The sequence below is a fragment of the Hermetia illucens genome, chromosome 6 (assembly GCF_905115235.1).
Source record: "Hermetia illucens chromosome 6, iHerIll2.2.curated.20191125, whole genome shotgun sequence".
Lineage (NCBI taxonomy): Eukaryota > Metazoa > Arthropoda > Insecta > Diptera > Stratiomyidae > Hermetia > Hermetia illucens.
In genome coordinates this window covers 83,838,583-83,864,101 of record NC_051854.1, presented here as the reverse complement: position 1 = coordinate 83,864,101, position 25,519 = coordinate 83,838,583, and the positions used below count along the sequence as shown (strand labels likewise).

General features: G+C 45.0%; 1 protein-coding gene across 1 annotated transcript in view; it reads left to right on the top strand.

Annotated features, from left to right (window-relative positions):
* Positions 1-25,028, top strand: part of LOC119660062 — a 31,217-nt gene extending 6,189 nt beyond the window's left edge. Inside the window, exons 3-6 of the mRNA XM_038068441.1 lie at positions 9,980-10,531; positions 21,454-21,620; positions 21,682-21,889; positions 21,979-25,028. Coding sequence (XP_037924369.1) covers positions 9,980-10,531; positions 21,454-21,620; positions 21,682-21,889; positions 21,979-25,028 — 3,977 coding nt within the window. The remainder of the gene's footprint in view (positions 1-9,979; positions 10,532-21,453; positions 21,621-21,681; positions 21,890-21,978) is intronic.
* Positions 25,029-25,519: the final 491 nt, after the last annotated feature.

Genomic DNA, 25,519 nt, shown 5'->3' with positions numbered 1-25,519 from the left:
CGGGGTGATGTGAGCGTAGCTCTGCCAAGGTGGTAGTTGCGACGTGTATCAGGAGCCAGCCCCTTCGGGACCCTGGTCGGGAAGTGTGCATTGAACCGGTGTTAGTAGACCGCGTTGCCCCGAGCAAGCGCTGATCCGTCCGTGAATTCCGGGATCAGCTAAGCGTAGGTCAGGCCTCAGGGAACCGAGGTAGGGGCTGTGTCCCCGAGGGTATACCCGTTCTTGACTATTGCGACCCGCTCCCTTGCACACGATGCGCTGGTACCTTTTTCATGGAGAATATTCAGAAAATTTAAAAAAAAAAACGACGAAACAACAGACAAGGAGGAAGAGCTGGGTGCGTTTGGGCGAAGCACAAAAATGCGTCGTTCACCGCAGCGATCAGTGCAAGAGGCAACGAGGGCTGATATACCCGATGAGACATCGGGGCGTCCAAATAAAGAGGAAGCCTCATCAAGTGGCGCGACTGACCGTGCGGAGATGGCAACTCCATTACCTTGCAGTGCCCCTGTTTTGGAAGTAAGCTCAGTGAGAAACGCTAGTCCTGACCAGATGGATTTGGACACAAATCGAGTGGAAGTGCATTCGACCGTCCTCGCTAGAGCCGAAGAGGAAAGGCTCATCAGAAAGTGCGCAGCAGTGGTGAAACGTATGCGGTCGGCAACGTTCCTTCAGAGAAACGTCAGCAAAGGCGTCAAAAACGGGCTGATGGAACTGGAGGAACTACTGGACCGCATTTCCTTTTATAGACGTACGTGGAGAGCAGCGGAAGACGATTGTAGAGCAGAAACAGTCGCACTCCCCGCTGAGAATGCTGCTTGCGTCAAACGGACCGCAGATAGCCCTCTGCAAAGTGAACTGGGGAAAAAGCGGAAAGAGAACGACGTGCCTGAAGGAGACTTTATCGAAGTAGTCTCCAAGGCCCAAAAAAAGAAGGCGAAAAAGGATAAAAAGAAACAACGGACTCCGTCGCCAGAGACATGTCTGTCCAAAAACAAGGAGGTTGGCAACTCAAAGCCAGTAGCGGAAAAAACGAGGAAACGAAGAAGGACTAGACCGTCGGCTCTGCTCATTAAGCCGACGGAAGGCAAGACATTTGCGGAAGTCCTTAGTGAAATCCGCTACAGTATGAAACCCGAGGAGAACGGAGCAGAGGTGTCTTCGATACGGAAAACGAGGAGTGGTGGAGTTCTCGTCGAACTGGGCCCAAAGACGACCAACAAGAGCACGTTCTGCGAAGCGGTCAAGGGGCTATTGGGGGAGAAGGCTCTTGTTTCCAGCCTAGAACCCATGTGCTCTCTAGAAATACGGGATCTTGACTGCCTCACAGAAAAGGCCGAAGTAGAGGAGGCGCTAAAGCGTGAATGTCCAGAGGTGACCAATGCCCGGGTAGGTATTACCTCTGTAAATGCTCGAGGCCAAAAGCTCGCTGTGGTGGAAGTTCCCGAGCAATATGCGAGGAAACTCCTTAACAGCGGGAGAATCAAAATCGGATGGGTTCTATGCAGGGTACGAATGCGGATAGTCCCCACCAAGTGCTACAGGTGTCTGGACTATGGACACACGTCAGCAGCTTGCAAGGGTCCGGACAGGAGGACAACATGCCGGAGATGCGGCCAAGCGGGTCACCAAGCGAAGATTTGCAAGGAAAGCGAGAGTTGTGTTCTCTGCAGGGATCATGGCGCGTCTGGCGAAAGCGTCGCACACACTGCGGGCTCGGGACGGTGTCCGATCTTCAGGGCGGAATTGGAGAGGGCTAGGGTGCGAACGCAATGATCCGCATTTTGCAAATTAACATGCACCGGAGTGCAACCGCTCACCAGTTGCTAGCACAGTTCGCTGCGGAAGTAAATGCTGATCTAGTGCTGATTAGCAAGCAATACCGAAACAAGGACCCGTCCTCATGGTATCTCGACTTATCGGGCACCGCTGCCATCTGGGTTCGGGACGACGTTCGACTTCGTGTTCTTGCCGAAAGCCGGGGAGACGGTCAACTAGGAGACGTCTCCTCATGGGAGCAACGCAGTCCGTCCTTCTCTATGGTGCGGAGGTATGGGCTGATGCTCTTGACAAGGAGGTGCATCGTAAACGCCTCGCTCAAGTGCAGAGGCGGGGAGCTTTGCGAGTGGCGTCTGCTTATCGCACCGTCTCCGAACCGGCTGTGATGGTGATTGCGGGAGTGATCCCCGTTGCCAAGAAGTGCAAAGCTATCTATCGCCGTAAGGGCGAAAACTTAAGAGAAGTGGTTGCCCGTGAAGAACGTCAACGCACCCTTAACGAATGGCAACTTTCTTGGCAAAATGAGTCAAGGGGCAAGTGGACTGCGCGGCTCATCGACAAATTAGACCCATGGTTGAACAGAAAGCACGGTGAGATTGATTACTTCCTTACCCAACTTCTAAGTGGGCATGGAGGTTTTCAGTCTTACCTACACAGGGTTGGAAAGGCGCGATCTCCTGATTGTGTGTTCTGCAATAGAGTGGCGGATGACGCTGAACACACCTATTTCTCTTGCGAGAGGTGGGACGGCCTCCGCCAGCAGCTTTATGGAGACACAGGGGAGCTCTCTCCAGACAACATTGTCAGAGAGATGCTGAAGAGCGCTGGCAGCTGGAATCGTATTGCGCATTATGTTCGGGCTCTTCTTACTACCAAGAAGACTGAACTCGACCGGCAGAGGGATTGGACGGTAAGGGGTTCCCTGAACTAACAACTCCCTTCCTCCCCTCCCCTCCCCCCCCCCCGGTGGTGAAAGGAATTCCCTGACTTGAAGGCTCCCAAAGCCGGGAGAGCGGGAGGGCTAGCCCGAAGTAATGTGTCAAACGGTTCCAGGCTAGTTCTCTGATGACAGGGAGGTGTTTAGTTGGTAGTCCGCCAGCGTGCTGTGGCGGGAGTCCAACACTCTGTGCGTAAACGCATTCACCTACCCTACTCAAAAAAAAAAAAAACCGCACTTGGAGATTTCAACAGTCAAGTAGGGAAGGAACCCGTATTCAGGCGATATGTCGGCTCCCATAGCTTACATGGGGATACCAATGATAACGGACTGCGCATTATTCAATTAGCAGTATCGCACCAAATGCTTGTTGGAAGTACCTGGTTGCGCGGAAAGCGGTTCAGAAACAAATTAACCACGTGTTGATCGAGGTTTCACTCCAGGCAAATCAGCAACAGATCAGATTTTCTCTCTTCTGCAAGTGATCGAAAAACTGTTGGAATATGGACATCAGTTGTACCATCTATTTATCGACTTTAAAGCCGCCTATGATAGCATAACATGGTAAAACTGTACACGGCCATGAGATAATTCAGTATTCCAACGAAATTGATAAGACTGACAAGGCTGAATGTGCGAGGCCAAATAAAAGCAGCAGGATCACTCTGAAGAGCATTCGACATCAATAACGGTCGACGACAAGGAAATGCCCTATCATGCGTCCTCTTTAACCCGGCCCTGGAGAAAGTGATCCGTGATGCTGAGGTAAATGCAAGAGTTACGATCCGAGTCCACCCAACTACTGGCCTATGATGCCGATATCGAGATCATGGTAAAAATGATCCGAGGTGTACAAACTGCCTTCAACCAGATCGAGCAGGCGGCGCGAGATGTTGGACTGCACAGCAATGATGGCAATTCAAAGTATATGGTGGCAACGTCAGCACCAAACCGATAACAGCTACGATGATGAAATCCGCGCACGGTTGTTGTCAGCCAACAGAGCCTATTTCAACTTACAAAACTGTTTCGCTCGAAACGTCCCACCATAGGGTCAAAACTCTTACTGTACAAGACTATGATCTTGCCAGTCCTCATGTATTCCTCGGAGATTTGGATTTTTAGCAAGAAAAATCGCAAACTCTTGGCCGCGTTCGAGAGAAGAATCCTCCGAAGAATGTTTGGCACCCTACATGAGGATGGACAATTCCGTAGCCTACATAACGACGAAATCCATGAGCGATACCATGACCGTCAAGTTGGTTCTGGTGGGCGGGTCACTTAATCCGTATGGATGAGGATGATCCAGCCCAGAAAGTCTAGAAGGGCAATATCTATGGTAGAAAAAGAAGACGAGGCAGACCCTGCCTGAGATGGAGCTTTTAGGGATATCGAATTGATGGGCCTCGGCGCAAAACCCGGATGTTTGGAGTTCCTTATTAAGGCAGGCCTAGACCGGATACCGGTTGTTGCGCCGTTGATGATGATGATTCATTGCAATGTTGATATATGTATGTATTCCGCATTTCTTTAATCATATAAAGAGAAGAGTTCTGAATTCAAAAATACTTTATATCTCCTAATTAGGCGCTTCCAGATAGGTTTCCTCCACTGTAATCTCACCGTACTTACAGACAGACCGATCCACATCTCATTGCTTAAATAACTGATGCAAAGCCCAGCACGAGACGAAGTAACAAATGACCAATCTCACAAATCTTACCTGTACCAGTAATTTGTCTCAGGACTCGGTGTTTCAAGTGTTTCAAGAACTTCTCAACATAATGGGATGTAACAATAGCAAAAAGTTCATGAAGACGATGTTTAACCAACTGGCATACAGGCCTAAACGACAAGTCAGCTTCAAGACAGCTGGAAGAAATGTGTGTTTGGTGGTGAGATAGTGACGGTCGATGCCTCGCTGATGATATTTATGAAGTGTACTATAATTTATAATAGTTCCAGTGCACGGGGATCAGGCGATCGTTAGAAGAGAGATTGCGCAATGAACAAGTGAAGCACAAAATCACTCCACAAGCAACCAACAGCTGATGAGTTCTTATGGATTTTTGAACTTCGCTAAATTAATACCTACTCAAAGGCTCTCATCAAGTTCCCAATAAAATAATCACGAACTTATCGTTAGTGATTACTGATCAAGGTCCCTGTGAAAATCAGTCACTTGCAGCACTTTTATTCTAACTGAGCGGTGGAGGTGTAGAATCATTCGTAAGACAAGGCACCAGGCAAGACCCATGAAATCTGCTTCAGACCTCTTACGTGTTATTTATCGTGTCCAGCTTTATGATATAATTCAAACAGTAAAGGTTATCTTATAAATGATTATATACTAAGATGTTCGTATTACGAAAGGAAACAACAGGATCATTAATCACTTGTTGAAGTGAACCATTATGACTTCATAAACAATTGGAAGCTAAAGACTCTTTCCATCAAGGGTAATGTGAGGAATGGCTTCAATCTAAATTACAAGAGTTTATCCTAATTTACCGTATCATTGTTTGTATAAAACTTACAGGCACCAAAAGTAAATGCCCAGACTTTCTCCACAAAACTGCGGATTCACCGTCTACACATTCATTCCTTCAGTAAGAATTAAACCTCTTCGGATTTAAATCAAAGTGTTAACGTATTTACAGATCCATTATTTTATAATTTGCATAATTACAAAAGATCAAACAATCTTATCATCGCACTTGTTGCTATTTTGCGATAATTGCAAACATTTAATTGGAGATCACTCATGAGCGAAAACCAAGAAGTCTCAATTTATGTACATTAATCCACTTCTGACCTTTTCATTCCTTTCAGATTTTAAATTACATAAATGTAAATATCAAACAAACTCCAAATTCAGAGTACATTCCATAAAAGATCGCCATCTAACTGAAAAAAAAAAATTAAATACTTTTCAATTGGCAAATACTTTAAACAGCACATGCCTAAGTGTAGTCCGTGAATAGTTTTTCTAGTCATTTTGAATTTTCTAAATGTGGGCACGATAATATCCATACAATTAAACGCGCATATTCAAATATCTTTAGCGAAAGTAAAGATGTTTTATAATTTCGTTTTTTTTTTTGGCACCTGGAAATTTTATTGCATAAAAGAGCATTCTTGTTAGGACAGAAAGAAGCACTTTTAGCCCTTTCTTCTTGAAGCTTGTTGACTTGCACAAATTAAATATCGAATATGCTAACATATATGTGGCAGTGCGATAACTGATCTAGTTAAACGCCAACCTGAAGATCCTGTGCCCCAGTTTCATTGAAAATTCAAATGAGACAAATATCATTATCATCAGCAATGACGATCAGTATCCAACCTGAGACTAGAGCTAACCAAAATTCTAGACCTCATGCAAAAGTAATCCAGCTCGATACCCACAACAAATTATTGACATCCCAAGAATTTGCTGGGAGTATATTCATGTCCGCCTTCCCTTTGACTGCCGCGCCATTGAGGATGGGCCTTCCCATGTCACCTATCGTCTCTCATGATATTCCCTTCAGTGAGGTTTTCATCCCCGTTGATTGATTTTCTCCACCACCGCATAGTCACGAGACCTCTGGTAGATTTGGTCGCCAACGGCGAGGAAATCCAAGGGGTCTACGCATAATCGGTGGTTGGCGAGGTGTCTCGCGGCACGACAAACGCAGGAGGCAGCGCTAACAGCCACCATTTTTAAATTAGCAGAAACAGTCGGTGCTTTGGGTTCGAAAGTAAGACCAGATCACGGTCTAAATCCGCCTTCCGGAAAAGGTGATCGGGTAGTAGGTCCACAAGTACCGAGGCATGCTAATACCACCACAGATTCGCAGAAAGGGCCACAAAATGTATCAACCTCAGCACTTTCTCGTCGAAAAACTAGCCTTTCCGGGAACTCTGGTGACGGCGCGGCCTGAAATGCAGCGCCACGGCACCTGACAATTTACGATCTCTTAAGGCAGCAGCGGTCAAAGGATAGTATAGGTCCCTGGGCGAAACGTAGCGCTAAGTGTGGGCAGTGCTTTCAGAATAATATCAGGCGAGGCGTCGTGTGTTATTGCGGGAATGATCCCGATGAACATTCTGGTAAGTGAGGCGCCCTGCATGTACAACAAGGAGAACGAATTCGCCTAAAAACTATACAGAATACCGAAAATCGGCAAGACAAGAGTCGCTGGAAAAGTGCCAGCAACGGTGGGTCAAAGGGTAGTATTGGTCCCAGGGCGAAACGTGCATTAGTACCCACGATGGAGCATAAAACCTGGGAAACGCATGTGGAACCAATACCATCAGCTTTACTACCAAACCCTATCTCTACCTCCACGTGATGACCGCTGGGAGCTGCAGGCAGAGAAGGATGAAAACAAATCTCCCGCGCCTAAGAACGGGACAAATTGTACCAACTGGTCCTCCAGGTTGGGGGCTGGATAATGCTGACAACCCTACATGGAAAACCACCTGTTACGATGCTACAAAAGGAGCGTCGGACTGGATTGACCACACAATGACGAACCCGGCAACGAAAACGGAATAACGATGTGCGCATTTTCTCATGGAGAAGGACACCTTCTACGAGGCAGTTGAATGGACCCTCGAAGCCTGTCCCAAGTATAATATGAAAATCATACTTGGAGATTTGAACAGTCAAGTAGGAACGGAGCCCGTATTCAGGGGATAAGTCGGTTCCCATAGCTTGCATAGGGATACCAATGATAACGAACTGCGGGTTATTCAGTTAGCGCTATCGCACTAAATGGTTGTTGGAAGTACCTGGTTTGCGCGGAAAGCGGTCCACAAATATACGTCGGCCTCACCAGACGGGGACCACTTCCAACCAAATTGACCGCATGTTATTCGAGCGCCGCCGCCTCTCAACCTTTATGAATGTGAGAACATATATGGTGGTCAATATATACTTGAGCCACTATCTTGTTGGCATAGTGATCTGAGCTCGAGTAACAACACCACCTAAAATCGCCTCTGACAATCAGGTGAGAGTGAATACTGACGCCATTCACAACACAGCCCTCCGTAAGCCCTCTATAAGGAGCTGCTAGGTCCCGCCAAATAAAGACGACGGAAAAATGCTGCCACCACCAAGTATAGAAGAAACAGTTTGCGCAATCCACCGGCTTAAAATCCAAAGTCGCCAGGAACCGATTGAATTACAGCCGAGTTGATTAAATATGGAGGCGACCAATTACACCAAGCGATTCGTCAACCGATGCTCAAAGTATGGGATTGCGAATCAGTGCCTGACGACTGAACGAGGCATTATTTGTGGTTGAGATTTTTCCTGATGACCTAGGTTGTGGTGTCAATTAGAGATCTGTTGTAAAAATCCAGTAGCAATCCATTGTGGTATGGGAAGTCTACATCTAAGAATGCTGATATCCGTTATAATGAAGCGCCAAGAAATGCTCGTCGAAGTCCTAGACTCGTATCTACCTGCCTGTAGCCATCTACCTGTCTGTAGCCATAAGTGCGGATCGAATTTGTTACTGCAAGTTTTAAAGTTTACGTTGTGAATTTATAATTCGTCATACACGTTGCAGAATGTACGAAATTCACCAAAAATGGCAAAGTTTCACCCCCTATAACTTTGTTAATAATGGTTGGACTTTCTTCAAACTTTACTAAATTGTGCCTTATGTTGTCCTTCACACAACTTTCTTACTTACACTTTGTACTACTACGATGGACTTAAGGGGATTGCCGGATAAATTTCTAAAATGTGGAAATATACTATTATTAAGTTTATTTGTGCAGATGTCGGAACCGGATGTATTTTGAGGCTTAGATTTCGTAGAGATGCACCACTGTGTTTTTTTGTAGATTTTTCGGTTGGATAGGTTTTGAGAACAAAGTAGGTAGGTAGGCATCAGTGGTCGCACCGAGGAGCCTAATTAGCGTTGTGGTGCGCCTAAGACCGCGACTGCTGTTATAAGAGTAGAGAGGCAGAGTCGGTTCGGATCTTTAGAGCCAGCCCGTATCCTTCACGAAAGAAAGCAGTTCTCCCGCCCTGCAGCCAAAATCTTTTCGAGGTCCCCAGAGAATGGTTTGCCCAGTGTCCATAGCCTGACTCTAGTTAGAGCTGGGCAATCTTCGTTTATACGGAGTAGGAAAGGTTGGCTTTTTTTTCTGGGGTTCTACCTCTTTGATAACAACCCAGTCATCCATGGGAATCCTGTGGTTTTGAAAACGCAGGAATTGGACGAGCTTGTCCTTATCCATGCAGATCTTCGGCAACCAGTTGCGAGTGATCGGTCTCCTGGAGAATCTTGTCGTAAGGGATGACATTGAGCGTTACGCCCTCCCAGGCGTTGCTGATCTTAACGACACACGAACTGAGAAAGCCCATAGAGAATTGATCTTCGCAAGCTATGACGTGGAACTCATGGACCACTTAAGGGGAATCAAAGCAGGGACTGAATTCCGTGTGTTTGCCTTCGGTGTTCAGGAGGTGCTCAATGACCATTTCCGACAGCCTGGCCTCAACATTGGTCCACCGCTCCGGCGCTAGTTTGCCGCGAGCAGAATTACCATCCACCAGCGCCACACGTAAGTGGCTCCTGAGCACGTCGCTCAAGGGTTTCGCAATTCCTGGCCCGTCGGCTGGCTGTTGCTGCGTACTTTTCTTCGGATGTTGCTTAGCATCGGAGATCTTCCACACTCTGCTCCGCTTGTGATCTTGCTCGATCCCGTCTTGAGATTGATTGTGTTTTAGAGCGATGGGTTTCGCTCACTCATTCGCCAGGCGTTTTCTATTGTATTCCTCAACAATCGCCTGGTATTTAACGAGGTCTTTTTAATCCGGCTAGTCGACAGTACAGTACAGGCCTCCTTATTCTTAGCAATCTTGCTGAGAATATACATGGCCTTCTGGTACTGGCTCTTGAGCAGGATACCAGTAGATCCTCGCTTCTTAGTCGGTTCCCGGCGACCGACGTTTATTTTCGGTTTTCACTTTCGAGGGATCCCTTTTTACGGAGTCATTTGATAACAATTTTACAATGTTTTTACGGAGTGATTTGTTAACAATTATCCTAATTAAATATTCGCCCTACTGTTATACAATTTTGGGGTCCTAGCTAATTGTTGAGGTCACACATAATTTTCCAAAGTGATTTTCGTCACAGTATGCATTGCATTAACTTTTCCAACCACCATATCGAACTTCCCCACTAAAAGTCATGAGTTTTCAACATTGCAGTCTGTTTATACTTTTTCTATTTTCAATACTTAATGAAAAAGCATTTGGCCAAGTATTTCAAGAACTTGACCCTTTTTTCAACCGCCGCATTCAAGTGAATACTCCACAGAATATATTAATCAGCCTAAAGAGCGTTGGAAAAACTGAAACTACATTGGAACTCTACACTCCTTCATACGTTATAGCGAGTTTCATATTCCCAAGTGGGAAAAAATTCAAATATACGAAAAACTTTGCAAAATTATGCAATAAATTGAAAATAGATGATCCTCCAAGTCGTCCCGCCGCAGGGAGCAGGTACTACGTCCTAGTGAATGCAGTTTTTGTGCATACGGGCGAGGACAAGATAACCCTTACGGCGTCAAATGCACAAACTCAAGATGAACTTTTTAGAAAAAAATATGAGATCTCCGTAGCTCCGCCTTCAAGTAAATGCTTCCCCAGAATACGTTTCGAGGATTGTTCCTCACCACATAGTCCAAGGAAGGTCGCTATTCAGCGGAAGAATATAGTGGAGGCAATAGTGGAGAGGAGCTGCGGATGGGGATCTTCTTTGGTCTACAGTTGGGAGATTCGAGATTTCTTAGATGAAGGTATGTATTCGATATGACTTCGGTTCAGTTTTTATTTTTTCTTGGAAAATTTAATAAGCTGTAAATCTCCGAACTCAGAATTGATTGAAAATAGATATCCACTTTCATTTTTGCTTAACATTTAACTTTCGAAATAAAGTGATTGAAACTTTACGTCCATCTGTGATTGTCAAAACTAGGAAGACAGCTTGCCAAACTGAGCGTTTCAGTCCAAATTCGTCCGGGGAGAAGGAGAGAGTTTCGCTGATCGGTGACAAGGTACAGGAGATCCTCCATCTCTGTTACGCCGTGATGTTTCGTTAGACGATGGTAGCAAACTGCTCCGCATTTCTTTAGTGGAATTTCTTTTTGGCCACCAGAACCATTACCTGCCATGGTGCTGCTCCCTCTTTTAGTACTAGAAAAAGAGGTCCTCACTGGAAAAGTGGGAATTCCTACCTTTTTAAAAGTAGGTGCTCAGAGGTGGCGGTGAGGAAGACCAAGTGGCCGAGGAGAACCTCCATAGTGGTGGCACCAGGAGACGCTGTACTCACTTTGGTTTGCCGGCCGTGATGCGGTAGGCGAATGCTCCAAAGGCCTAATTAGGCCGATCAGACCCGAGTCTGCGCGGGGACTCATCTGAAGTGGTAATTGGCCACGAAACCTTACCAGGCATATACTGGTACCATGGGAACCGGGATAGCTCCTGGACTCTCATACTTCGGGTGAACTCCCGTTGTATGTGAGTACAGCCCGGTTATTTGCGGTAGGCCCCCTAGTGGGAGTTTCATGGGGGTTGTTGTTATGCTCCAGCGAGAAAAGACCTTCGGGCCTCGGCGTTGTGTTGCGTTTCAACACGGATGCCGTACTCCTTAGTTCAGTAGAGATTTAGGTATGTCTTGAATCCACCAGTATGAATGCTAAGCCATGTACTTGGTATAGACTGGTGCCGTTCTTGCTTGTCTCAGCGGGGCTCTGATTGTGGTCACAAAGTCAATCCGTGTCTTAAGAAGACCGTAGGATTAAGTCTCCACGACAAGTACCTACGTAAAACACTCAAAGGCTTAACTTTTCAAAAGTTGACTGTTTTAATTTTGCTGTTCTTACGAAGGGATTTGAATTGAATCCACCATTTTATTCACTCCTTCTTACAAATGTTGCTATTGTCGATTGTGTCGTCGTAATTGTTGTGCTCATTCGGTCCGTCATTCATCTCTCATATGATTACAAGTACTGAGAGCCATCCAACTCTTCCCACTATGGACAAAAGAAGTACTCGTGATCTAATTGAGCCTGACCCTAAGAGTCGTTTTAAGAGCTCTATTTATAATTCCATCCAATGGTTGAAGTTGATTGTCTGCGATATACCCCCAGATCTCTTGCCCACCAGCAACGGGCGGTATCAAGCTTCCCAATCCATAATTGAAGGTTTCGGGGTTTTAACTCAATATCTGGAGGTATCGAGATGACATCCAGCAAAACCTAAGGTTCATCATCCGCTTCCTGCGGAAAGAGCTTTTAATTGTTTTGAGCAACAACTAAATCGCCTGAGGCGAGTTTTATTAAAGTACGTTTCCATAGAAACTTTCTTGAAACTACGCCAAATACTCATGTTCACTTAAAGAAGCAGTTTCCTGTGAAATTCAAGGTTACACGTCCATATAACACAATACTTCGAAAAACCCGATATTCCTGATCCAGCTCCCAGTGACCGGCACTCCCTTCAGCACTTTGATGAAGCTTGAAGGCAGAACGAATTTTTTTGGTTTTCGACTACATATTGCAAAAAGCGCTACGGATACCCTGTTTCCGACTTGACCATATCCCAATGTGACACCATATATCTCTCACCCAAGTGGTACCAATAACTCCGATACCGTTTGGATTCGCGTTACCGCAGTGCCATCATTTCGATATAATTTCCAAATTAATAATGGCAAGCTTCTTACCTCCAAGTTCAAAAACCTGCGTTTAGAGCGTAGAAATAAAAAATCCGAAGCGTTTCCGTTTACTTTCCTAAAAAATTTTATTACTTGCAAATATGCATATTTCGGCGACTGCTGGTCGCCTTCCTCAGTGGTGAATATCGGTGTTCAGTCATTTAGTTTTTCGTATTTCCCCCTACCAACCATATGTCCCACTTTTTTTAAAAAGACCAATTGCCTACTTTTGACGATATTCTTTTGTCGATATTCTTTTGTACTGCTTTTGTTTGATCTAACAAAAAAATAAAAATTCCAAGGTCAAGAAATCAGACAGACTTAAAAGTCGTACAAACCTAGAATCTTCTTGGTCACTCTGTCGTATTTTGTGATCACATGCAACAATCCTAAAGTTTCAAGATCCTCCAAATAAGCCACGAAAAGGCAATTCAGCAAATCAAAAATAACTTTTATACCTCCCACTCTAGTCTACCCCTGTAGCTCCCCCTCGGACACCACCTTGTCGTGGTGGGGGAGCCTGTAGTAGTTTACTACTACACTAAGGGTGTCCAAAAATATGAATATGGAAACGATGGATTTAAACTCTCCAAGTGGTAAGAAGTCACAGACTTCGAATCCACCCGCGACCATGAGCAATCATGTCGCGGCCGAGACGCGGATTTTGGAGGCCTCACCACATTCATACTCGCCTACAGATCAATCTGTAGAAGGCATGCTTTCCGACTCAGTGGAACGTTTGCACTTGGTGCCTACGGCGAAGTTAGCCAGAAAGGAAAGTACGGAAACTTTCAAATTGGGAGAAACTGGAAATCCGACTACGACTGAATTCTGCCTGTCAGAATCTTCTCCTTCTTCCTTACCAGGAAGAGCGGAAGAACGGGAAGCCGGTGACGTGGACGCTACTGGTTTAACGCCGGTGTGTGGAAATGGATCCAAGCGGTCCGGACACCGTGAAGCTGGAAAGGCCCGAAGCCGACGGCAGAAGAGAGCACTGCGAAGGAAGATGAAGCACCTTGGGAATGAGGACATGGACGTGGCTGTACCACTAGGCGCGGTAACGACCAGAGAAATCGGACACAAGGAAGCGGAATCTCCGGCGGAAGGTGGGGATAAACTGGAAACCCCGGTAAGATCCACACTGGACGCACCAGACTCTTCTGTCAGCGGAAATGCGCGCAAGAAGCGTAAGACCAACACATCTGCTGTGGACAACGCTTTATTGTGCTCCGCACCAGGGTTTATATCCACGCGTCTCGCGGGGATTAGGGCCGGTGTGCCCCCCGTATGGGGGCTCGCACTGGGGAAGGGACTACAGAGTAAATCCTACCTGCTAGTAACTTCTCCTACACCTTCCAAGGAACAGGCGGAAGGAAGGGAAGCCAGAGACGTGAACGGAACTGACTTGATGCCAGTTCGAGTGATCGAATCTATGCAACCCGTACACCGCAAACCAATTAAGGTGCTAAGTGGAGAACAGACGAATGCTCTGCGGGATGAGATAAGATCTTTCGTGGATGAGAACATGGGAATTGCGGTACTTCCAAGTACGGCTTTTCTCAGAGAAATCAATCACGAGGGGATCGAGTCTCTGGCGGTACGGTGTGGGGGAAACCCCGGCATACGCGGACTACCGCATACGCTTCTAACTGTTTTCCATAAGACAATAGACTAAGTTTATGTCGAAAAACATAAAGATCGGTCAAATCAACCTGCAGCATGCCAAAGCTCCCTCCTACCTGTTGGCAGGGAGAATGACAAAGCTGCAGGATTTCCCCTATATCTTTCTGGTGCACGAACCGTGGGTTCGATTTAACAGAATCTGTGGCATTGGATCAGTAAAGGGGGCTAGGATCTTCTCCGACGAAAGATCCATAAGACCGAGAGCTTGCGTCCTGATATCAAGAGGCAACTATGCTGAGACAATATTGTTCCCAAGACTTAGCTACGGTCATTATACAATACCAAATAAATGGCGAGAGGAAAAACATCATAGTTGCCTCCGCTTATTTACCCTATGATTCTTTGTATCCTCTACCAACGCAAGAACTTAGGGATCTGGTGGCGTATGCAGAATCGAGTGGTCTAGAACTCTTAATAGGTTGCGATGTGAATGCTCAACATATTTGTTGGGGCAGTAGCAAATGCAATCCAAGAGGAGAGAAGCTATTTGATTTCATCACTTCAGCTGGTCTTATGACTGCAAACGTAGGGTGCGCCCCTACGTTCGTGGGACCGAGAAGAAGCGAAGTAATTGACCTAACAATCTATACCCCAAAATTGTTAGAGTTGATTACACACTGGCGAGTGCTAGACGAGGTCTCACTGTCAGATCACCGATATCTAGAATGCAATCTGACTATTGCGGACGAACAGTCTGCAGTACAAAGACGGAACCCTAGGAAAACGGATTGGGCAAAGTTCAATGATCTTCTTGGCAATAAAGTACAGTTCCCTAGGCGACTAAGGACTCCTTTGGTGCTGGAAGATGAAGTGAAAACTCTGAACTGCACACTTTTAGAGTGCTATGAAGAGGTTTGTCCTATTTCCCGAGGCCAAAGCGGTAAAACGGTTCCTTGGTGGAACCGAGAACTGCAAAAACTCAGGAAATCAACCAGGCGACTTCTAAATCGTGCTTGCAAAAGTAACAAGGACGAAGACTGGTTTAATTTCAGGAACTCACAACGTGAATATAAGAGGCTCGTGAGGTGCTCGAAACCAGACTCCTTTAGAGCGTACTGTGAGGAACTAGAAGGCGAAAGGGAGACTTCAAGGCTGTGCAGAGTCCTCAAAAAGGATGAGTCGGCCAAGTTGGATTCTCTTAGAAAACCCGACGGTACTTTCACGAGCTCCAGACTGGACTCAGTACAGACTCTCCTAGAAGTACACCACCAGGGAGAACGGGTGAGAGAAGTAGTAGGGGGAGAGTTGACGGTTCTTGCAACCCCTTCAACACGCAAGTGTTGCAAGGGGAACTGGAACACTGCAAAAGCGGTTGTTACCCATGAAAAGGTGAGAGCTGTCATACTGTCCTTTGAACATTTCAAAGCACCTGGCATGGATGGCATCTATCCGGCAATGCTAAAGGAGGGTATGGAGCATTTAGAGCGACCTCTAAGAAATATTTTTCTAGGATGTCTTGCTCTGGGCTACGTGCCTTCTTCTTGGCAACAGGTTAAGGTAGTTTTCATACCGAAACCTGGGAAAGATGACTATTCTAATCCAAAGAACTTCAGACAAATCAGCTTGACTTCATTCTTGCTGAAAGGTTTGGAGAGACTGGTGGAGCGTCACATTCGTGGAAACGCACTTAGGTCACACCCACTTAGTGAAAACCAACATGCTTACCAACGTGGAAAGTCCTGTGAGTCTGCTCTTCATTCTTTGGTCACAAAGATAGAGGATCCAACTTTGAATGGTGAGTACGCGATGGGGGTGTTCGTGGACATTGAAGGGGCTTTTGACTGTGCGCCTTTTCAAAAACTTTGTGATGCCGCCAGAGCGCATGGTGTTGATGATGCTTTAATTAAGTGGATCCATGCTATGCTAACGCAAAGATTGTTGTGCGCTGAGGTAGGGGTCGATCGCTACCTGACTACGGAAGCAACGAAGGGCTGCCCCCAAGGAGGTGTGCTTTCGCCGCTTCTGTGGAGTATGCTGATCGACTCACTGCTATGCGAACTGCCAATACACGCTCAAGCTTATGCTGATGACGTCGCTGTACTTGCTGTTGATCGGGATCTTGGAACGGTGTGTAGGAATATACAGCGTGCCGTTGATTTGATAGACAGCTGGTGCCTTAGACATGGTTTGTCAGTTAATCCACATAAAACCACAATGGTTTTATTCACAAAAAAGAGAAAACTGGATGGACTTTGTCTCCCTGAGATGAGGGGTACTACCCTTCAATTCTCCGAAGAAGTGAAATATCTGGGGGTCACTCTAGATAAAAAACTTCTTTGGAACAAACATATAGAGGTAAAGATGAAACGAGCTCTCACAGCTTATGGGCTGTGCAGACGGACCTTTGCCTCGACATGGGGACTCAGGCCTCATGTGGTAATGTGGATATACGTTACCATCATTAGGCCGATGGTCGTATATGCATCCGTAGTGTGGTGGGTTAAGGTGAGACAAAAAGGTTTTCACCCTAAACTGGCCGCACTGCAAAGAACTGTTTGTCTGGGTATCACTGGTGCCATGAGCACGACATCCGGCGCAGCTCTGAATGCACTACTCAATTTGCAGCCCCTGGATATATTTATTCAAAGCACTGCAATGAGAGCAGCTCATAGGCTAATTCGATTAGATCTATGGGAAAACAACGGATGTGGGGGGCACAGAGCATTGGAAGAGTTACTGTGAGGACTAAATCCAGTTCTTACAATGCCTTCCGATTCTCGTGTCCCCATACATCTGTTTGGTAGAAGATATGTAATTACCCTGAAGCGTAGAGAGGACTGGCAAAACCCAGAGGAATGCGTGGCGGGATATACGGAAGTCTTCTACACCGATGGCTCAAAAACAGAAGAGGGTTCTGGAGCCGGAGTCTACCTCTCGAATAAAAACGAGAAGTGGGCTTTTCCTTTGGAACAATATGCAACGGTTTTTCAAGCCGAAGTTTATGCGATCCCAAGGGTGGCAAACTGGATGATTGACGAGCGGTTGAAGGGCAGGCGCATCGCAATCTGCAGTGACAGTTAAGCTGCACTGAGGGCATTGAGCAGTCCTTTGATCACCTCGAAAATCGTTCAGGAATGCAGAAACCGTTTGAACTCTATGTCTAGATTCAATATGGTGGAACTACTCTGGGTACATGGTCACTCTGGCATAGAGGGAAATGAAATCTCGGACGCTTTAGCGAAAGAGGGGTCAATATCCCCTATGCCGGGACCGGAGCCAGCAATTGGGGTATCAGTAGCATTGGCTAAATCTGTTTTCAAAAACTGGGCACAAATTTCCCATAACGACAGGTGGCAGAGCTTAAATGCTGCTCGACACACCAAACTTTTCCTGCCAGAACCCAACATACGTACCGCAAAGTTTGTCCTGTCGAAAAGCAGGAGGACTTGCAGGTGTATTATGGGCATTCTGACAGGCCATAATTCACTAGCTGGGCATATGTTTAGAATAGGAATTACCGAAGATGATACGTGTCCCTCCTGTAATGAGGAAGCGGAATCCACGGAGCATTTCCTATGTGAATGCCCCGCGACGGGTAGCATCACATCCACTAACGGAAATCCTGCGATACGTTAACGAATCCGGAATATTCCGTTAGACGGGGGAGGCGAGTACAATGGGCCAACACGGCCTGAGTAGGATTACCTATTATAACTCCTGGAAGCCAAAGGATAAAAGGCTAACATTCTTTCGAATAACTCAATAAAAAGAAAACTGCTGGACTAAGCAATCGTCATCATCCACAGCGCAATAACCGGTATATGGTATAGGTCTGCCTTATAAGGGACACCAGACATCCCAATTTTGCGACGAGGTCTACCAATTCGGTATCCCTAAATCTCTTTGGTGTCTTGTCTAGAATAACTCGTAGATATTTCACTTCATCGGAGAGTTGAAGAGTTGCACCCCTCATTTCTGTAAGGCAAAAATCATTCAGTTTCTTCCTTTTTGTAAATAATACCATTGTGGTTTTATTTCGATTTCCTGAAAGTCCATGCATGAGATACCCACTATCAATCAAATCAATCATCAATGTGTATTTCTACACAACATTCCGAGATCTCGACCAACAGCCAGCACAGCCACGTCATCCGTATAAGCTTGAACGTGCATTGGTAGATTTTGCAGTTCACATAGTAATGAGTTCATCAGCATACTCCACAGAAGTGGCGATAGCACACCTCCTTAAGGGCAGCCTTTCGTCGCTTCGGTTGTTAAGTAACGATCAACACCCACTTCAGCACACAGAAATCTCTACGTTAGCATAGCGTAAATCCACTTTATTAAAGTTTCGTCAACACTATGCTCTCTGCCGAAATCACAGAACTTTCGGAAGGGCGCATAGTCAAAAGCCCCTCCTATGTCCACGAACACCCTCATCGCATACTCACAATTCAGAGCTGCATCCTCTATCTCTGAAACCAAAGAACGAAGAGCAGACTCAAAGGACTTTCCACGTTGGTAAGTATGTTGGTTTTCATTTAGTGGGTGGGAACTTAGAGCCTTCTCGCGAGTGTGGCGCTCAATCGGTCTCTCCAGATATGCCTGAAGTTCTTCGGATCTGAATAATCATCTTTCCCAGACTTTGGTATTAAGACTACTTTCACCTTCTGCCAAGAGGGAGGTACGTAGCCTCTAAGTGCTCTATACCCTCCTTCAGCATCGCTTGGTAGATATAATCCGTGCCAATTCCAATTCCTCACAGTATGCTCTAAAAGAATCTCGTTTCGAACGTTTTACGAGCATCTTAGTTTAGCCAATCTTCATCTTTATTACTTTTTCCAGCACGATTTAGAAGTCGTCTGATTGATATTCTGAGTCTCTGCAATTCTCGATTCCACCATGGAACCGTTTTACCACGTTGGCCTCGGGAAATAGGACAAGCCTCTTCAAAGCACTCTAAAAGTGTGCGATTCAGAATTTTCAATTGATCCTCTATCGTCAAAGGAGTCCTTAGTCGCCTAGGGAGCTCCACTTTGTCGTCAAGAAGTTCATTGAACTTCATCCAATCCGTTTTCCTAAGATTCCGGCTTTGTATTACAGGCTGTTCGCCTGCAATAATCAGATTAAATTCTAAGTAACGGTGATCTGAGAGTAAGACTTTATCTAGCACTCGCCAGTTTCTAATCAACTCTAAAAACTTTGAAGTGCAGATTGTTATGTCAATTAATTCACGACCCACCAACATAGAGGCGCACCTTACGTACGCGGTCATCAGATCAGCTGAAGTGATAAAATCAAACAGCTTCTCTCCTCTAGGATTGCATTTGCTACTGCCCCAACAAATATGATGAGCGTTCGCATCACAACCTATTAAAAGTCCAAGGGTACTTGATTCTGCATACACTACCAGATCCCTTAGTTCTTGTGGCGGCGGAGAGCACAAACAATCACAGGATAAGTAAGCAGTGGCAACTATGACGTTTCTCCTCTTATCATTAACCTGGTATTGTAAGTTGACCGCAACAAGGTCCTGGGAACAGAATTGTCTCAGTATGATTGCCTCTAACAATTTTGACATCAGAACGCAGGCCCTCGGTCTCGAGGATCTCTCATCCAAGAAGATCCTAGTCTTCTTGACCGATCCAATACCACAGATTCTGTTAAAATGAACCCATGACTCTTGAATTAGAAATATATAAGGACAGCCCTGCAACTTTAGCAGCCTTACCGCCACTAGATGGGAAGAAACTTTGGTATGCTGCAGGTTAATTTGACTAACTTTTAAGTATAGTCTAATATGAAAAGTGCCACTAACTGAAAAGTATGCTGCGTTCAGTGTGGATCTCACCAGAGCTACCTGCTTGTCCTCACCTTCCGCCGAAAGTTCCTCTTTGTTGCGTCCGAGAGTTAGGCAACAATGTCACCGACAGGCTACCGTAGTCAGGTTTCTAGTTCCTCTCATGAAGGGAGTTGCTGTACTATCCTTTTTGGCTAACCGTGCGTAAACACTGGGTGCAGGTTTTCCACTGAAGTGGAGAGCCTGCGTTCCACAGATTTCTCCGTGGCGAAAAATGAATTCGGTCATACCTTCAAAATCCTTGCCTCGGCTACAATCTGACTTCTCAAGTCGCGGATGGATTCAATGTCTGTGAATTCTTACCGCTTAGAGAGTTACAATCCTTTGTTTCCATCTTCATGTGTTTTTGAACACCCTTATTTTAGTAGTAAACTACCACAAGCTCCCCCACCACGACAAAGTGGTGTCCCTGGCGAGTTACTCAGTGTATCTACCGTCCGATCAACAAAATAGCGCTGCCACTGCCAAGCGACAGCTCGATCATTCAAGCGATCGATATTGAACTTCGGAATTCGCAGCTCTCCAATCCTACGAGAAGTGGTGGACCCAACACGCAAGCGAACAAAGTGCAACCAATGACGAGGCGGTGGAAGCTTTAGAAGTTGTACCATTGTCTTTACGGTCGCAAAGACCGTTTTTCCCATCATATGTTCGAGCAAGATGTTGTCATAATCCACCATGGCATTGAGATAACTAATCACGATCACAATGGCTTCTTTAGAAAACGTCTCCCTAAACTGTGTGTAGTTGCTCATAGAATGCAACCTTCTTCACTATAACGGAAGTCTCCGTTGGTGCATATTACTTCACAATTGTGATGCTCCTTAACCTGAACCCGAACCTTGCCGTCATCAACTGGCGCAACAGAAACAATCCCACACCAGATTCGAGTCTACTACCACCACTCGGGTCTCCAGAGTACAGAAGGACATTGGCATTAGTGTTGAATCAGGGAGAGGAGTAGTCTCCAAGCCTACTTCGCTTAGGCCCAGAATGTTCAGCTTCTATAGTTGGAATTCTCGCTCGAGTTGGAGAAAGCGGGCATTTCGTGAGCTCTCACTACTGTTATCTAGGAGCGTCCGGACATTCCAAAAACCAACCATGGAATTGCTATTTAGTACTCTTAATACTAGTTGACTACTGCAACAGACTTGAATGATGAGATCGCGCCGCTCTTGCTAATTTTCCCGATCATCCACGACTGAGCAAGGTGGCGGCTAAGTAAGACGCACTATTTTTCGGTAACATTTTAAAGTCTGTGGTCTTTTAAAAATTAAGGCGCCTCAAACCTTCAGGACGCATCTCGCGAAGTAAGAAGGAATCCTGAAGTATCAAACCGCAGTAGCACATAAATGGCACGGACACCTTTAACTTACACAGAAGAGAAAATAAGTCAGATTTTATGTGTTAGACTATTTTAAGCAAGAAGTTTCTTGACCCTCAGGCTTATTTAAACGATTAGATATTTAATCCAATAATGCATTCATACGCTTTTTAAATAATGAAATCAACTTTTTCAGAGACCCGGTATTCCTTCGAAACAGAAAATAATCGAATTTTAAGGATACCACCACATACTCTTTGGTTCAACGACGAGAAAACCTTATTCCATTTAATGTACATCCTAAAAATTAGAGTCGAAGAAAATGAAAAGTATTCAGGTCGCAGCGGTATAGCAATAGCACGGGTAAGGACTATTAAGGATATTTTACTGATGACTCATAATAGTTTCAAATTTCCATCGGTAGTGCTACATCATGGTTGTCATGGCTTCCCCAATTGCAGTCATCACTTACGGTAACTTCAGGATCATCAACGTACAGGAAGGCGTAATAGTCGATGGTTCCCGAAGTCGTGATATGTCCAGTCCTAAAGCAGGTACAAACCTAAAGTACCAATGGAGTTGCACCACAATTCCCTCTAATGATAAATTTTGCAAGAAGAATATGGGAAGAGGTAAGTGAGAAGCCAGCTTGTCCTCCAAAAAAAATTAATACATTTTCCTAACAAGTAAAGTATGAACATGTTCCTTTTCGATATTCTAGGAAAGAAGGTGATAATACCAGCAAACAACCTAGTCCTGAATCGTAAATACAACTTCACCCTTAAAATAATAGCATCAAGGACATCACTCTCTGCAACAATTTGGCAAGAAATCACACCAGCCCACGAGCAACCGCTCCTTGTGTCGTACAAATGTGTTCGAAACTGCTTCAACCGAGTGGCTAATACCCAAAAAAGGATTCATATTAAAGCGCGCTGTCAGAATTGTTTTACTCGGAAGCCTCAATTCAGATGGTTCCTCATAGCTCCCGAAGCAAAAACATTAGGCCTAGGTATCAGACTGATAACTAACGCTTCAACACTTGCACCTGGGACGGGTCAAGCAACTATAAAATTGGAAGCTGAAACGAAAGTTCAAAAGGGATTCATTATCTTTAATATTGATTTGACAAGCTCTCTGAGAATGGGATCCTGCTCAGTCGATCCTAAATCTGGGAAGGAGTTTTCAGAGGAGTTTACAATCTCGTGCATGGACTTTATTTCCGATTACGAACCTCTGACCTACACATTATTTCAAGGAAGCCAGTTGTTACTATCGCAAACCAACAGCAATATGAAATTAAGGCTTTCTAGCTCAGACAATTCAAATTTTGCCAAATTGAAATTAGTCGTTTCTGATGCTATTGACAGCTTTGTCCAACTTGAACTGAGTGTTTCCTTGGAACCCTTCCAAATGGAAGTAACTATTGAATCAATTAACGATTATATACATGACAGCAGTGACGGACCGAGCCTTGAAGGATTTGTCGAATCCGGCGACCTGACAACTGCAGTCGCTGCTGTACGAATCCTTACGAAGAAAATAAAACAAATTCCAGATGAAATAGGGAGACATAATCTAACGGAACACCTCGTAAGCGCACTGGGCAAGGCAGATCTTATGACAATCGTAAGCATAGAAAAACTCAGCTTCATTCTAAATTATGTCCTACAAAATGCAACAGCTAAAGACACCCTTGCTCGAAAAACTGGTCTTGCTTTTAAAGCTGTTAGTAGAGGGCTTGAAGATGCTGAGGCGACGAAAGATGTATTTGACTTTCAACCCGAAAGATACAAAGAAATGAATCAGGCGTTTGTACAAGCTGCGGAGAAATTTTTCATTCCAACTGAAGAGTTTCCCCCAATCCAGAATCCACAGCTGCCAGAGCCGCAAGATTTTTACAATGAAAACTATCCTGACTATGCAGATTTCGACTTTGCCATAATTTATCGAATCAATAATTGGAAAGAGTTTGCTGCTTCCACTCGAAACCTTTTTCATAAACTTGGACGTGGAGCTTTTCATATAACTGAACCCGGGGAGGAACCAATGGATTTCAAAACTGATCAAGTATTTTGGAATTTGAGTGTTGTGGGTCCTGAGTATACCACAGTGGCCGACCTTACTAACGGGGCAAATTTGGTGTCAGTTCCGTTATCAGTCTTAGGTGAGCTGATGGATTCAGATGTTGAAAACAGCAAGGTTGGCATTCAAACCGTTATGTCGAATGAGAATCCCTACTGGTGGTACCCTAGACAATACCAAATAAGTACCCAATTCATAAGTGTTAACGTCTTTAGTGAGAAATACCAATCCACAAACTATACAGTCACCAGCATAAGGTCGAAATTTGATATATTTTTTGGACTGAAAAAAGTAGCTGAGCAGTTGGAGACTGTCGATACTTACGGTTTCGTAAAACCAGAAGGTGACATGCCAATATACGAAGCTAAAATTCCAGGGAACTCGTACCTAACGATTCAATTTTTAACCACAACTGATGCAATCAGAGTTTTTGTCAAACTAGGATCCTTTCCGAAATATCGTGAAGTGGTCAGCAAAAGTGAATTGGTCTCAACATCGACTGGACGATATTTTATAGGACACTTGAACCAGCAAAACGCGGATACAATTGGTTACATGGCTATTCTTCCAAACTCTTCACCAAGTTCCGAAAATATCAATTTCCACTTCAGATCATCCATTCACTCTTGTAACAATTGGAGTCCTTCCGAAGAACGTTGGACCACGGATTACTGTCAAGTAGGCACTGATACGAACTCAACTCATATTCACTGCAAATGCAAGCATTTCACTGACTTCGCTGCGCTAGTCTTCAAAACTCCAAACTCCATCAACCTCCCGCGCGATATACTCAAATCCGTCGAGGCAAACATCATATTCCTTCTGGCTTTCACTTTATTACTCCTTATTCTGATCGCATTTCTAGTCTGGGCTGCTCATAGAGATTATAAAAAACAAACGGAACCTGAGGTTCTTTATCCACAGAAATCCGATCCTTGCAAGAAATATCTGTATTTGGTTACAATTTTAACTGGAAACTACCCATTTGCCGGAACAACGGCCAACATCACAGTTCAACTGAATGGCTCAGAGCTGCAGTCGGAACCAATTGTTGCCTCCTGTCGAAAATTCCACGAAATATTCAGAAGGAACTCTGAAGCAACATTCGCTTTGACCACATACGATCACTTGGGACAGTTGGAATCGATAAGTCTATCCAATGATTATACCGGACGACATCCTTCTTGGTACTGCAGAATGGTTCGCGTCAAGGACACAGTTCGACGAGAAGAGTTTATTTTCTTAGTAAATAAATGGTTTTCACGAATCTACGGTACCTCGACAGAGCACGATATTCGCCTTGCAAGGCAGGACCAGCTAAAAAATACAAGATACATAGTCCTTGCCCATATAAAGAGATGTTTCAAAGAAATGTACCTTTGGTATGGCTTGTTTTGCCCACACCCTAGAAGTCCTTTGACTCGTAAAGAGAAGACAATCGTATTTTTGTCAGGTCTGTGTTTTGGAGCCATGCTAAGTATCACGTTTTACGGACGAACAACCGTTGACAATATTGAGGATGAGCGTGTGAAGTACAAGAGATTCATACTGACATTTTCTAATATTTTGCATACCATTTTGTGTACCATTGTTGGAATGTTGTTGGGAATGCTTATTGTAACACTTTTCCTGAAAAGTAAAAGACCAGGTCCTTCATATACAATAATATACGCGAAAAAGAAATAAATGAGGTTAAAATACTAAAAATTGTTTGTTTCCCTCACCACGCTGCTGCAGGACAGAGATGAGGCAGCGTCTGACAAGTTGTTTCCTTCCCAGACAAAACCATAGTCCAAATTTTTGAAAAACTAAAGCACTTCCAGTAACTATCTAACCCTCCCTTGATGATTACCCACCTTGTCGTAGTGAGGCAGCTCAGTAAATAGGAACCAGAAGCGCAACCTGGAGCTAAGAGGTAATCAAGGTATGAAACTCGTGCCAATGACTGAAAGGTCCAATGAGTTAAAAAATGGCTGCGAACAGTGAACTCTGGATGGGGAACCCTGAACGGGGGGGCAGCCCTAAGCTCATCGATAGAGAACCTGAGTTTAGACTCAAATTCTCCTCTCATTTAATTTGGAACCTATCCAATAGAGACCCAATACTTATCGGACGAGCCATGCAGGCCCCCCGAACTCATGTGCGAAAGCTAAACCCTTATCCGCAAGAATCATCTA